The sequence below is a fragment of the Tursiops truncatus genome, chromosome 8 (genome assembly GCF_011762595.2).
Source record: "Tursiops truncatus isolate mTurTru1 chromosome 8, mTurTru1.mat.Y, whole genome shotgun sequence".
NCBI classification, from domain to species: Eukaryota; Metazoa; Chordata; class Mammalia; order Artiodactyla; family Delphinidae; genus Tursiops; species Tursiops truncatus.
Window position 1 is genome coordinate 38,608,432 of NC_047041.1, and position 15,918 is coordinate 38,624,349.

General features: G+C 46.1%; 1 protein-coding gene across 10 annotated transcripts in view; it reads right to left on the reverse strand.

Moving 5' to 3' along the window:
- Positions 1-15,918, reverse strand: part of AMOTL1 (angiomotin like 1) — a 176,372-nt gene that overhangs the window by 123,139 nt on the left and 37,315 nt on the right. For 8 of the 10 annotated variants that reach the window (XM_033862129.2, XM_073808288.1, XM_073808289.1 and 5 more), the window contains one exon: positions 9,899-9,952. In XM_033862129.2, coding sequence (XP_033718020.2) covers positions 9,899-9,952 — 54 coding nt within the window. Of the gene's footprint in view, positions 1-8,148; positions 8,232-8,906; positions 9,153-9,898; positions 9,953-15,918 lie in introns of those variants that run through there. The other 2 variants (XM_073808296.1, XM_073808297.1) reach the window with 2 other exon arrangements.

The window sequence follows — 15,918 nt, forward strand, 5'->3', positions numbered from 1 at the left end:
GCAGTAAAATCAGGGTAACATTTACTAAACACTGGTCATCTGTCAGGCACTGTTCTAGGCGCTTTAGATGTGCTAACTCACTGGATGCTCGTTACACTCCTACACGACAAGGGGGAACCACTAGAGGGGGAGGCACCAGGTGGGCATGTGAGGTTAACCCACACAAGGGTCCGACAGGCACGGAAACAGCCTGCCACACTCCTCAGTCTACAGCAAATGTTCAGAATCTGGAATCCCTCTTTTGAGTCTGTGGTGGAAATGGCTTTTAGAGCCAAAAGGGAAATATTTTTCTAAAGGAGATAGTCTGAATTCTCTGGCTGGCCAACCACAGGGGCTACCTAACGGACTTTTATTTCTGGTCAACAGCCAGTAAATGGCAAGCCTTTTGGGAGACAGAAGCAAAGGACCTCTGGCAGGTTACAAGTCCCAGCAGGAGACCTTCAACCATGAACTTTCCGTAGGGCTCATTTCAGACCAGGTTCTGCAGCCACAAGTTCCTTCTCTATTTTCTTAAGAACCTGAAGTTTCCATAAAATATTTACAGTGACCTGAAAGCAGCCCCAGTGTCCACTCTTCCTGGTAGTCTTTAAAAAAAGCCCCTTGAGGGTGTGGAGAAAAGGCAACCCTCCTACACTGTTGGTAGGAATGTAAATTGGTGCAAACAGTATGGAGGTTCCTTAAAAAAACAAAAATAATGTTACCATATGATCCAGCAATCCCACACCTGGGCATATATCCAGAGAAAACTATAATTAGAAAAAATACACGCACCCCAATGTTTATTGCAGCACTGTTTACAATAGCCCGGACATGGAAGCAACACAAGTGTCTATCAACTGATCAATGGATAAAGATGTGGTATATATATATATACAATGGAATATTACTCATTAAAAAAAAGAATGAAATAATGCCATTTGTAACCACATGGATGGACCTAGAGCTTATCATACTAAGTAAGTCAGACAGAGAAAGACAAATATCATATGATGTCATTCACATGTGGAATTTAAAAACAAAAATGATACGAATGAACTTATTTAGAAAACAGAAATAGACTCACAGACTTGTAAAACAAACTTGTGGTTACCAAAGGGGAAAGGAGGGGAGGGATAAATTAGGAGTCTGGGATTAACATATACACACTACTATATATAAAATAGGTAATCAACAAGGACCTACTGTACAGCACAGGGAACTCAATATCTTGTAATAACCTATAAAGGAAAAGAATCTGAAAAATTATATATATATATATATATATATATATAAGTATAACTGAATCACTTTGCTGTACAAAAATTTATATTTCAATAATTTTTTTAAATAAATAAAAATTTCCTAGCCAGGAAAAAAAAAAAATCCCTCTGAGAAGAGGCTGAAAATAAATCTTTCTATCAGGTGGTCAGTAATCTTGCCAACTCTGGATTTGGGGCTACAAAGGTCACGGAGAGAGGAGAATTAAGCAGAGACAAATATATAGATACAGATTTGACATTAAAACAACCACATGTGTGCCATGATGATGAATTTCTGTATCTAGCTATCCTATAAGGAGTGTGTTTCAGCAGGCGGCAGACAGCCCGAGACAGCAAAACCACCCCTGAACATCTGTTTCCCCCATTTTGCCAAAGAGCATTCTTTTTTAATCCTTTTTTATAATTTGACCTGTTCCATTTTTCTGGCAGAGGGCCCTAGCAAGGCAAGCACTGCCTTTTCTGTCTGTATTCCAACTTAACATGGGAACAGGAAGGAGGCAGCAAGAGGGGAAAGGGGGAGGGGACGGACTGAGGGGAACTGAGGCGGAGGTGGGGGCGGGGGAGGCAGGGAGCCAGAAGCGGGGAGAAAGGAGAAAAGGGGAAGGGGTAACCCAGGAGAGACAGTGAGAGCTGACAAGTCCCAGCAAGCCATCTTAATGCAACCACCATGGGCACAACTGGCTTGAGAGAAACCAAAACCAACAGGACATATTCCAGAAAGATCATTCAGTAAGAATGTGACCCAGAAACCATAATCAGCATTCTTGAACAGATCAAGCTGGTTATTTTACACTCTTTAGACTCAGGAAGTCCTTAACAATTGATGAAATATCATGGTTTCTAGGTGGTTTGTGTTTAACATTCAGGAATGACTGGACACAGTCCTATATTTTTCTAGTAAAACATCTCTTTGGCAAGGAAAATGCCCTTTCCATTTTCCTGTGTGTGTGTGTGTGTGTGTGTGTGTGTGTGTGTGTGTGTGTGTATTTTATCCCACTATTCCATACCACCTTCCTTGCTCTTTTAGCCAAGGTAGATAACCATTTATCTCCCAGAATTGATTGTCATTTTCCCCTTCCTACTCCATTTTCCCTCCCAAGGAGAACACCCTGAAATAAAATCTTACCTCCTGGGCAATGAGTAGTGTCACTTCACAAACATTAGGGGAGTCGGGATGAGTTTTACAACCAGACCCAAGTCTACCTGCCCTCAGTTATGCTTTCAGATTCCCCTCCAGGCTGCCACTGTCCCGCCCCAAACTGTGCTGCTTCCAAGGTCTAGTTTCCTTTAGAAATGGCGTCAGTACCATCAGGAAACCATAAGAGGTTTCCTGTCCCAGGGACTTGGCCCTGTAACACAGAGTGGGAACAGCAGGAACTAAATGAAGGAAGCTAGGAAGAGTTTTTCTGGTTGTTGCTTCAGATCCCGTTATGGAAAATTCCTTTGGAGCATATTAATCATTATTTGGTGGTCTAAAGAAAAAAATATATATATATGGTTTTCAGCACCTACTATTCATTCATTTATTCAACAGAGAACGTACCCAACAGCCATATACTGTACTGGCAGGCCCTGGGCTAGTTCCTTTTACATCATTTATAGCATTCAGCCCACCACCAAATCCGCCTGGGAGGAGGGCAACTTGTATGTTCTCCTCTCCAAGAAACTGAGATTGGCTCTGGAGCCAGAGATGATATTTTGAATGGAAGTTTTGCCTTTAACTAGCTGTGTGACATTGGGCAGATAATTTAACCCCTCTGAACCTCTGTCTCCTCCTCCATGAGGTGAAAATAATTCCTTCTGCTTCACTGAGTTGTTCTGAGGATGAAATGAGTTGATAAACTTAACAGGATCAATTGTGGAAGAGCCTTGAGTGCCCAGGTTTAGGGAACTGTAACAGTGGCGAGCCTTTCTGTGATTGTTTTGTTGGAGCGGGGAGGCCAGACCACACCCCTGTGGTAGGGTGAGGTTTCCTGTGAAGGGAATTGAATTTTCCACTGTCAATCATCCTTAGGAAAAGTTAAACTGGGGTGAAAACTCCCTCCCTCTCAGAAGCTATGCTCGGAGCTGGGGGGAGGAATAAGGAGGACAGATAGGCTTCTAAGGGTGGAGAGATCTGGGGGTGGATCCAGGGATGGGGTGAATGGCCCTGGCCGTTTAGAGACCAGCTCAGAGCTGGGAAGGTAGCCAATCTGATCCCAGACCCTCGGTGAGTCTGGGCTTGTGCAATGGTTAGAAGGCCCTGGGCCCACTCTGCGGCCAGCACAGGGCAGGACACTGGGAAATCAGTCAGGCTCCCAGCAGGCGAACAAACACCAAGCCTGCAGGTCCTGGTGTAAGCAGGGGCAGCAGCAGCCATGACTGTGTCATGTGGTCACCGGTTTCTGAAGAAAGAGCACGTGGAACAGTAACCCAGGTGTCCACTGGCCTCAGTGAGGTGTATCTGGATTCCAGCTCCCTTGGCAAAAGGCTAGAGCAGCCAGAACTGAAGCTGTGGATGCAAACAAGCACCCCCGAGAATTCTTGGGCCTAAAATTAGAGGGTAGCCTTAGAGAAAGACTTGATTTGTTAGTAATATGGGCAGGCAAATCCTTGGAAATCATTATATTTGGGGCTATCCATGTGGGTGACATGATTTAAACCCCAAGCCGGGAAGCTGGGTAGACTGTTTACACCTGTAAAGTGCCCACCATAGAGTAGGTGAATAATAATAAAGGCCCAGGATCTTTCTCCTTATTCATCCCCATATGATGGGAGGGAAGAAAACTTTGGATGCAGGAAGAGATTTGTTCACTACTCTTAGGTCTTGCTGCATCTTCCTAACACGGGGTGGGGAAGAGGAGATGAATGGCCATGTTATTTCATTTATACGTCAAAAGTCAGGCCTTTCAGAAGGTTTGACCATGCCTGAAGGGATAGGAGCATTCGGCTAGGGACATGAAACATAGTAAACATTTAATGATGGTTACGACATTCAAGGGTTCCTTCTAAAACCCATTTGCCCTCACCACCATGGTCTGAGGCTGATACTATTATTACCCCCATCATATCAGCTAGGGTCCTAAGAGGAAATGGATGGTATGCTCCAAAAAAGTGACTGAAGAGAGTCTGATGATGGGACTGCAGATCAAAGTGTGATGGGCGGGTTAAGGGAAAACGGGATGGAGAAGCAGCCCGGGGCAAGCCACGTGGGAGCCACCCCTCAGTCAGAAAGGGAGGTTCCAGAACCCAGCACGATCTGATGCTGTAAGAGAGGAAGCAGTGGCCTAAACTAATCCAGCCACATTATCCCACAGCCTGACAGGAAGGGACTAAGTACCCTGACATCTCTTGGTCTCCACCCTCCCATATGCTGCCAGTACCTCTCACTGGCCAAACTGGAAGCCAGAGGCTACATTCCAAAAGGTAAGTTTTCCAGGGCACAGACCAGGGTAGTGAAGGATGGTGAGTGGGTCTGGAAGAACAACAGAAAAGAGCCACCACATGATTTTACAGGTTAGGAAGCAGATATAGATGAAGTAACTTGCCCAAGGTCATAGAGCGAATAAGAGGTGGGACAAAATTCAAACCATACACAGAGTATGAGTCCGAGTCCATGCACTTAACCACTAAGACATGCTTCCTAGAACTGATTGAAAAGATTACTCGTTAACCAGCACCTCTTTCTTCCTGTATCCTACTCAATCATCTTTCCAGTAATAGACTCCACCTTACTCCCACCTAGATTTCCCAGCCTTCTTGGAGTTAGGTATGGCCATCTGACTAAAGTTCAGTCCAAAGGAATGTAAGTGAAATAATGCGTGCAGCTTTTAGGTTATGCCCTCCACTTTCCTTCTCTCTTTCCTATAGACTGGAATGTGGATGTGATGGTGGGATCTGAAGCAGCCACCTTAGCTCACTGCATGGAAGCTCCATTTGAGTCTATCAGAGGACAACGAAGCCACCATATCAGCACTGGATTGCTTACGCTCCAAGTGAAAGAGAATTTAACTTGTTTCTTATTTCAGTCACTGTCATTTTAGCCTTGGTTGTAGCAGCCAAACCAGTATCCTAAACAATACAAAGACCAGGATGTAGCTCAGTCATTGTGGTTAGAACAATAAGAGGCATGTGAAAGCTGGTGATCACCAATGCAAGTGCACTCCTCTTCTTCCTGGCACATTACTAGACTACGTTTCCCAGCCTCCTTCCATGTGGATGAGGTTATGGGACTAGCTTCCGCCTTTGGAATATGAGGGAAGGTCAGTGTGTTACCTCCAGGCTGAGACAACCATCGGTGAGCATACCTTGGTCTTGCTCACCTTATTGACTTGTCTGCCAAATGGATTCAAAGGATCCAGTGAAGGAACCTGATGCTGTAGGGTAGGATGGAGCCAAGGCAGGGAAGGAGCCTGGGGCTCTTCATGACCACATGGAGCAGAGCCCTCGACAGCTCAACACTAGACTACAACACAAGCAACAAACACCGCCTTTACAGTGTTAAGCCACTGACATTTGGGCTTGTTTGTTGTAGCAGTTAGGCTATCTATCCTAAATTTATACTTACCAGCTGCTGCGCTCTGAAAGACGTAAGTACTTTTATCCAACAATGCAATCTCATCTCCTATTTTAGGAGGGCTAGGGGGTGGGCTGGCAAACATTTAAGTCATTATTTTAAAGAAGCTACACAACTGTTATCATTTATTCTAATAAAGCCCCTACATCCTGCTTGAATGAGGAAGGCAAGAATAGCACAAGAAAACCCTTTCTCATGGTACACTGGCCCTGGGGGCATTGGCCCTGCTCTCTCCCAAGAATGCTATTCTCATGAGCACTCCTTTTGGAACTCAGGAAAGTTCACAGGGTCTGAGCAAAAGAGAGCGTCAACTGAGCTCAACGAGGTGTGCCAGAGGGTCAAGCAACTCCCATAAGGGCAGCAAATTAGGACAAGTTATGGAAACAAGGACACATCCGTGTGCTTTTGGATGGTGAGGGAGTGAACTTTTCCCCTATTCTTTCTAATGTTCAAATTTTCTAAAGTCAGCATGTGTTACTTTTATGCTAAAAAGTGGTTTTAGGATTTCAGTTTTTAAGAAAGAAAATAAACTGGTTAAGCCTAAGGAATGAACAAAGGAGAGAGATATAGGTCAAAGGTCAAAGGATTCAAGTGCCCCAAGGCACTGTTATGACAAGCAGAGAGGCCAATTTTAGGAGTATATAACCATGAAAAGACAAAGCATCTCAGCGGTGACCCTCACTCACACATTCAACGAGCATTTACTGAAGACTTACATGCGCCAGGCACTGGGCTCGCTGCTAGATTTGCAAAGAAAAGTGTGGTGACCACAACCTAGTATGGTAGCTAACAACCATGGCTACACACTGGAATCACTGAGATCCAATTTTTAAAGTACACACTGATGAAACACTGATGCTTTGGTCCACACTCCAGGGATTTTGATGTAATTGGTTAGGACTTGGTCTCGGGACTTTTAATAGCTCCCCTGATTCTAACGTCTAGGGTTAAGAACCACTAGGGGCACATGACACATGGACTTAGTGTTGAAAGAGGGGTAGGAGCCAGCCGGGGAGGAGGAGAGAAGGGGGAGGAAAGGCAGGCAGGCAACAGGAAGAGAGCTGCAGTTAGAGGACTGTCCCATAGTTCAATGTAATTAGAAGGTTATGGTGGCTGGGGGTGACGCAAATCATGGAGGTCCTCCCATGGCTAGCCAAATGTCTATCCTCCAGGTAGTGGGAAGTTGATACAGGTTATTAGACGGGCAGACATGATCACATCTGCATTCATCCCAACTCTCCATGCATTCTTTCTCACCCCCTCAGATGGCCATCACTTCTACCTATGGGTGGGACTATAGAAAGACTATGGAAAGGTGTAGAAAGTGGTACCATCACAGGAGAGAGGGCATATTTCTGGACTCTCCATGAGAGGACACCTTCAATACAGCATTCATCTAGAGATAGGCTCCTTTTTCCATTCTTTTCAAAGACCCCTTTTTGCTTACTTAATTCCATTACATGATCTTGCCACAACACTGAGAATAAATCCCCCAAAGAGCAAGTCGTAGTTCATTTGGAGACTTACATGAAAATTTGGAGGCAAAACCAACTACCTAACATGCCACAAGAAAGTAGTGGGATCGTCACCGAAGACCCCAGATGGAACACCATTCCACACGCTGCTCCAAGAATAAATCACTAAATAATTCAATCGACCTGATCACCATTCCTAAGAATCTGTGTTTGGAGACTAGGTAAGTTGCAGAGAAATTTCTAGAAATGAAAATGGTTTTAGTTAATAGGTTGGGACAATTGATGAGAGAGCTATTCCATCATGCACAGGAAATAAGTGTCTTTCAAATGAATACTACTAATAAAGTAACAGCAAGAAGCACTTCCTGAATACCTGCACATACTACACATGGGGCTAGGACTCTACACACACCATTGACCCCAGCCATGCAAGGTCTCCAATTAGGTTGAGATAACTGAGGCCCAGAGCAGCTTAGTCACCTGCTAAACTGTCACAGGTCACAGGTAAGTGCAGTGATAGAATTCAAACTAAGTGTTTATGACCTCCCTCCACCTCTTCTCCAGTTCCCTTAGATCCTGGCCAGGGGGTGAATCTGTGCTCTTCTGTGCTCCAGAAAAAATGGCTGCTGGACAAACTCATCAACTGCTGTAGGAGGCATCTTTCCTGCTGTGTGACTTAGAAAAGCACCCAAAAGTATCACAACTCTTTCCAAGGGAGAAAGGCCAGCTCCCTCTTTGACCCGAATAGCATGGAAACAATGCAGTCTCATCCAATGAGCTGCTCTGTCAGGAAGAGAAAAACCCTTTGGAGCTACCACACACCCAAACAGCATGGCACCCGAATGTAAATAATAAATACCTGATAGCTATGGGCCTCCTTTGGCTTCCGTCTCAGGAGGCTGGAACTGGATGATGCTTAGAGGCCAGCTGGCACAACCCCAGCTTTTCAAAGATGAGAAAACAGACTGGTTAACGTATCTGCTAAGGAAGGTGAAGCACCCAGAACCCTGGTCTCAAACTCTGACTTGTGTTTTATATTCTCAATCATCCTGCCATCCCAGAGCCCAGGAGGGACCAGGATTCCTATAACACTCTCATCTCCCCTTGAGAAACTGGGCTTTTCCCACAGAAGGGCTGAAGAGAAAAAAGGTTATTTTCTGAGTTTTCTACTGCTAACCTGAAGGGCTCTCCCTACTGATCGGCACCTCAGCTGGGCCGTCCAGTCTGTTGGCGGTGGGGGGTGGGGTGGGGGGAAGAGATGAAAACCAAAAAGGGTCAATCACCTGGGCCTTTCTGGTACATAAACCATTCTGTGAATGCAATGGTACCAATTCTGGTGTCATTAATACACAATTCAACACATGTGGAGCAGATCACCAAGAATCTGCCCTCTTAATAAACTGCTCCACGCAAAGCTACGGTTTGTCGTTTTCATTTCATGAAAAGACTCACCATGGTGTACCTTTAAAAGCTAGTTTTGCCCATGCATTTAATTTATGATTCCATTTCCAGAGATGTGATTGCCTCACAACTTTTCAGAAACACATCTTCTGAATAAAACAAGGTCCTCTTCCCTGCCTCACAACGCCATCCTTGATCCAGACCTATTTTGGGTACCTGGCTCCTAGAAAAGGATGAAAGTCCTTGCTGCGGTGGAATTTTACTTCAGGTGGTGTGGGACTTGCTGAGGACATACAGCCCAGGAGGAGAGGCTGACCAGACACACGGTACCCAAGGCTGAGAGCCTTAGTGTGGATACAGGGTTTTAAACAGCTGTCATTTCATGGCAGGCAGGCACGCTGGTGATAAAAGAACAGCAAGGACAGACTTGACAGCCCAGATTTTTAGCAGCTTAACTAAACCCTAGAATGAGAAAAACAAAAACCCATCAACCACTCAGCCACCAAGTGAGACTGGGTGGCAGGAACACTTAGAGGGATCCCGACAATGCAAATTTCCTTCTCTTCACAGGAGCAAGTCTGTCTCTGACAAGACCGTCGCGTTCACCCACCACAAATCTACACTTAGAACGACAGGCACAGGAAGATGAAATGCCCTGTTCCCAGACACCCGAAGAAGAAACAAATCAGGGAGGAACGCAGCTCCCAAGTCTTGAAATTTAATTACCAGAACGTTTATGGCCCTGGACTTCATTAAATTCAGGTTAGGAACTAGCCACACGATGTCCTTCTTGGGGCAGGTACTGGCTAGACTGAGCCAGCCCGCACCGCATCGTTCCAGGCAGGATGAGTCAGGCGGCTTGCAGAGGCCCCCAGACCGGGAAGTTTGTTGGGCCGCGCTCCAGGGAGCAGCACCACGGACCTGGACACACACACACACACACACACACACACGCGCGCACGCGCGCGCACACACACACACACACACACACACACACACACACGGCACAGCTGACACTTTCCCCGCCACCCCCAAAGCATAAGCTCCAGGAAAAGGCCAGTTCTCACCGCGAAGGGAACGTACAGCTGGGGAACTGTGTTCCCTGACCGTTTCTCTCCACCCCTCTGGCTGATTGGACCCGGGCGCCCCCCAGATTCCCGGTTCTCGGGCTGGATTTCGAGAAGAAAAAGCAAAAGGGGCAGACTTACCTAACTCCTCGGGGCTGTAGGGCGCGGATGAGGCTTCTTCCACAAACTCACTGTCTGGAGGAAGAAGAAAAGCAGAAAACAAAAATAGAATCGCAACCATTCAGGGCTAATGGATTAAGCATCAGTTACCGTCGTAGGTCTCTTAGAAAAGCGCGGGTTTCTCTCCCGCAGCGACCGGAATCCGTGAACCGGGGGCCACGCGGGGTCCCAGATGCCCCATCCACTAGGGGTAAGAAATTGTCAAAGAAACTTGGCAGGGGGGGCAGTTCCACCCAGGGACCAAGCGTCTTCCGGGCGCGGACAGGTGCGCGCCAACTTTCCGTGGGTGCGACCCCACGGATCGCCCGGCTGGGCGCGCAGGGCCGCGACCTCATCCTCTGCCCTCAGCCCGCGGGGAGCATCGCGGCGTCCTTTGGGTCTAGCGTCGACGCCTCGGCGCCCAGGAGCCCCAAAGTTTCCTGGTGGGTCCAGCAGACCCGAGAGCGCGCAGCAGCAGCGGCGAGCTCCCCGCGCCCACCCCCGCCGCCCGTTGCTAGGCGACCGCGGCCGTTAAGCTCGGCAGCGGCGAGCGCGCTGCCTCCCAATTCCCGGTTGGACGGTGGCTTCCCCACCCCCACCCTCTTCGACCTTTCATTACAAATTAGAGCATAACCAGTTTTAAAACGATCCCTGCTTTTTTGTACTATGTCTGTACTACTCCGATGCTTGGGAAATCGTTTTTCTGTGCTTTTCATGGGGAGAGGCAGAATTTTCAGAGCTTGAATATTTCTTGCAGCAAGGAAGGAGGAGCTTTTAATACTCCCAACCATCTCCTTGTTTCTGAACCTGAATTCTAACTCCACTCCAAACAGTATTTCCTCCTCTTAAGAGACTACGTGGTTCGAGCAAGGAAGGCAATATGTCTCCATTTCACAGGTAGGGAAACTGGGGCTCAGAGGTTAAGTAACTTATGGATGACTGCACAGAACTGTGATGGGTGTCTGTGTGTGTGTGTGTGTGTGTGTGTGTGTGTGTGTGTGTGTGTGTGTGTAGAGCAGAGCGGTGCTCCTTCTATTGTCGAGAGGTTTCAAATACAGAATATAGGAACAGAAGTTAGAGTCTGAAAGTCCGAGTTGTAGGTCCTAAAGAAATTCACGTCAGATTGCGGGAATCTCCCTATTTGGGTCAGTGGCCTGAATAACCTATGCAGATGCATTATGTTTTCCACCAGGACTGACTGACTGCTTGCCTGGGAGGGCCCTGGGCTATGGGGATGTGCTCTAGAGAGCTGCTGGGAGAAAGCCAGAGGAAGGAAAGAGCAAACATGGAAAATGGTTGTCTCTTCTCCATCCCTGTCCTTGGACACTGATAGTTGGAGAGTCAACAGTCTGGGCAATGTCCTGGGCAATGGCCTTGTATAGTCTCAGACTGATCAGATCACCAGCTGCAGCAGACTGAGGGCTCCCAGATCAGTGCCAAGGTCTTCTCATTCTGTAAATTCTCAGTCATCTCTGGGTTTTCCACTGTCAGTTTACAAATTACCCAAATTACCATGGAGGACAGAAAGAAGCCACTTTGGCCGGAGTGCTCACAGAGGAATGTCTGGGGACCAGGTTGAGACTGTCCTTCTTCCTCACCAAGGTATCCATTCTTCTTCTTCTTCTTCTTCTTCTTCTTCTTCTTCTTCTTCTTCTTTTTGTTTTTTGTTTTTTGTTTTGGCTGCACTGTGTGCAGCCTGCAGGGATTGAACCAGGGCCACAGCAGTGAAAGCCCAGAATCCTAACCACTAGGCCATCAGGTAACTCCCCAAAGTAACCATTCTTGAGCTGCCTAGCCTATCTCTCTATCTTCTTCTTCCCGCCCCCCCCCCCCGCCCCGCCTCGTGACAATCTGAGCTCTCAAATCCGAGAAGTGAATGTGCTTGGGTGAATGTTTGCACGCATCAATCCATCCCCTCCCACCTCCTAGAAACCTCTATTTGCCCTCAGGAATTCACAGTTCATCACAATCCCCAATATCTTCAGCCTCTTCTCTGAATGTTTCTTTCAATTCCTTACTCTGATGGAAACCTGACTCTCCTTGAAAATAAGAGACCACATGGCCCACCACCCCTACTCCCTGCAGCCATTGTGTTATTCTACCTCATTCCTTGAAGATATTGGCATCTGGATCCCTGTCACTTCCCCCAACACCATCCCCATGATAATTCTTATTTCCAATTCTACCTAATGGATTCTTCTCATACGCTGGTCTCTCAACTCTTCAACTTCCTCTCCCTTCCTGGATCTCCAGCTATCCCAGCTCCCTGCTCTCAGAGTGACACCAACTGTAGTCTCAATGCCAAGCATCCCACTCTCCAACCACCACCTCCTATCTTTGCAGCTTATTCTTTCTGTTATCCTAACCCAATGTCTCCTTGACCCCCAACAGCTCCTATAATTTACTTATCCCATGATCTTTTCTCTGTTCCTCACTCTCCTCTTGACCTTCCTTCCTCTTTTAACCACCCTAGTCTCCAGGTTTATTATTATCATTTCTCTCTTACATGCACCTTCAAATCCATCTCTCCCTCTCTACCCCTCTCTCTCTTTCTCCTTCTCCCCACCCCCCATATTAAGTCCTTGGGAAAACCATAATCCTGATAGAATCTAATTCTTCATCTTCTGTCTGCCAGCACCCAGTGAAACATCATTGGAGAAACATACCATCTCATGCTGACTGGTCTTATTTTCAATTTGTAACCACTAACCTCAAGTGGATACTAGTGCAGCCCAGGACTGGCCTTGACATTGCCAAATTCCAACGGTCAGTTCTTGGTCCGAATAGGAGCTTTTGACCCCTGAATCCATAAGTGGGTGAGCTCAGATGGACTGTCTGCAGGACCAGTCTCCTCTATTTCCCCATCATACCGGGAGGCAACTAGTCTTTGTATTCCAAGAGAGACAGTCTACAGAGGGCTTTGGGGTCAGCCAGACCTTGGTTCTAATACCAGCTCCACTATTAACTAATAGTTTAATATCTGCTAACCTTAGTTTTCTGTAAAAATGGAGGTAATAATCATATCTAACTCATAAGGTTGTGGTGAGAATGCAATAAACTACAGCATTTAGAGAGACTATCACATTGTGAAAATCAAGTAAATGTTAGTTATTATTAGATGGCATGCTCCTTTACAGCTGAGAAAAAATGGGCTCTTTTCTCTCCTTTAGCAATTTGAGTTACCGAAAGGAATCACTAACCACAGATCATGCTTCAAATTAAAGGCTGTGTACATTGTCCCATCTTTTAGTTTGCTTTCTAAGAGGTGCCTTGAAAGTTGGTTATGTGGAGTTGGGACCAGGCATTCCCACGTAGGAAGAGCATTACTCATATACCACCAGGTCATTAGGTTCTGGAGTCTACCAAACTGTTCTAACTCACCATGGACTCCCCTTCAATTTGTTCCTATAAATGGATGGCTCGTAAGCCAAGATCTTTTCTTACAGCGCTTTAGTTATTTAAATTTCCTGATCAACTGAAGGTTCACGAGAAAATATTTTTCTTGTTTCAATATCTGTTGTTGACAATTTTTCTAAACTATATGATTCCAATTTTCTGTCTTAGGAAGCAGAGCAGAGCAAACAATAATGTTTCTTATTAAGCAAACAATATTTATGGGGAATAGACCATGCTTCCAGGATGGTGCCAGGCAATGCAGATACAAAAGTGCTCGGAACAGGTTCCTGCCCTCATGTTGTTCACCTTCTAATAGGTTCAGAGGACCTGACTAAACCTCAGGCAATGTCCAAAGTGCTTACCCACACTTGACTTTTATAGCCCTCTTATAAAGAAATGATTCTGCTGGAGGGTCACCGAGTTATAAAGGACAGTGCACAGTCTTATAGGTTGAAATAGTGCTGTCAAATTATTAGGGGAGAAATCACAGGGATGTTACTAGATCTCTCAAAGCCTCAGTTTCCTGATAATAATACTTATCTCATTGTATTGTCAGGAGAAGCCAAACAGGAAAAGTGTGAGACAGACCAAGCACGGTGCCTTTCTCTCCCACATAGAAGGCTTAGGCATGCGGAGTCCCCTCATTTTTTTTTTTAAATAAATTCATTTATTTTATTTATTTATTTTTGGCTGCATTGGGTCTTTGTTGCTGTGCATGGGCCTTCTCTAGTTGCGGCGAGTGGGGGCTACTCTTCATTGCAGTGCACAGGCTTCTCATTGCGGTGGCTTCTCTAGTTGCGGAGCGTGGCCTCTAGGCACGTGGGCTTCAGTAGTTGCAACACGTGGGCTCAGTAGTTGTGGTTTGTGGGCTCTAGAGCACAGGCTCAGTAGTTGTGGCGCACAGGCTTAGTTGCTCCGCGGCATGTGGGATCTTCCCAGACCAGGGCTCGGACCCGTGTCCCCTGCATGGGTAGGCAGATTCTTAACCACTGCGCCACCAGGGAAGTCCCTGGAGTCCCCTCTTTTGACCGTCCTTGGAGGAGAATGGGCTTCCTGCTGCCGTGACCACTGAAGACAGGGAAGGAGTCTGATCCTACTTCTAGGGCAGCATTTATTAGAAGGTGGGACAGGTGGGGAGAAAGCAGCAAGAAGGGAGTGTTTCTGGGGCTCAGGTTTTCCATAGAAACAGAGTACGCAGGGGGCTGATGTCCGATATCCACTCTAGCTGTTACCCACTACATCATGAGTTGAACAGACTTTGGGGAGCTAGACTGGGAACCCAGCCCCTAGCTTTAATATTTCTTTATATATATAAAGTTAATAATATATTATTCATCAATAGTAATAATCTTATATAATATATATTATATTATATATAATTCTAAATGTTTTAAATTAATTTTTATTATATAAGCAAATAATATATATTCAAGGTGAAGGAAAAAACATTTAATACCCATGGGTATAAACTGAAAAATGGAAGTCCTCTCTCCTGTCCTATCACAGTCTCCACCCCCAAACTGAAGCACTATCACACCTTCCTGTGTTCCCTGGTAAAGATTATTTTTTAGGCATATTCAAACATGTTTATGAACCGTTGAAACAAGTTGGATATCATATTATGGCTTCTAAATGAAAGACAATATATTTCTAAATGAGATTTTGGTCCAACCCCAGCCATAAACTAAGGTGTGACTGTTTTCTGGTTAGTAGGGCAAGAAAGTTTATAAAAAAATCATGGGAAAAAAGTTTTATCAACTATTACAAAACAGTAAAATCCTGAACAAAATTTAGGCATTTAAAGAGTTATACTTCAGCTATCTGGAAAACTCACTTAATCATAACCCTCATTCCTCTGTAAATGAAGTATGCTCACATAGCCACGTTGAACGTAACTCTAGGGTCAAAGGAATTCTTAGATCCATTTCTAGAGCTAAAAGCACACTCCAAATGCTTTTCAAGTGGCTAGCAGAGGGGTTTCTAGCAAAACAGCCATCGCTAATATCCTGCTTAGTGTGCAGGATGGCAGCTATGGACCAGGACCATGCCCCACAGGAGTCTGGGCGTGCCATCAGCCCCTGGCTGGCCTCTGCTGCAACGGTGGCAGGGCCTACCTCGACTGCAGGTTCTGCTTGGAGGAAAGGCCACGGAGAGGGCAGGCTTATATGGGCTGCTTTGACTCTGGAGGCCCCCAGGGGCTACAGCCCCTTGGTCAGTGGAGAAAAGGAGGAGATGGGGTCTCAAACAGATGTGGCTTCTTCCCCCAAGAGATGGGTGAGGGCTAAATGCCACATGAGGAGAAGTTTTTTTTTTCAGCCAAGGGACGTTATCAATTCCTTTACAAGAAGAAGCTGCACGGATGTCATAACAACAAGTTAGAATGGTAGCCAGAGGCCACTCGGATCTGTGCACAGCCTTCCCAACACCTACCCCGGGAGGTCACCAATCTCAAGCATGAAAGACAGGAGGAAGCGAGCTAAGCCTTACCTCTGCCTCCCTCTCTACCCTGGCATCGCCCTTTGCTCACCTGCTCTGCAGGTAGTCTTCCGTCTCCTGGAGGCCCTCTGCTAGTTACCAGCAGAACAGAGTGGAGAAGCAATGCTTGC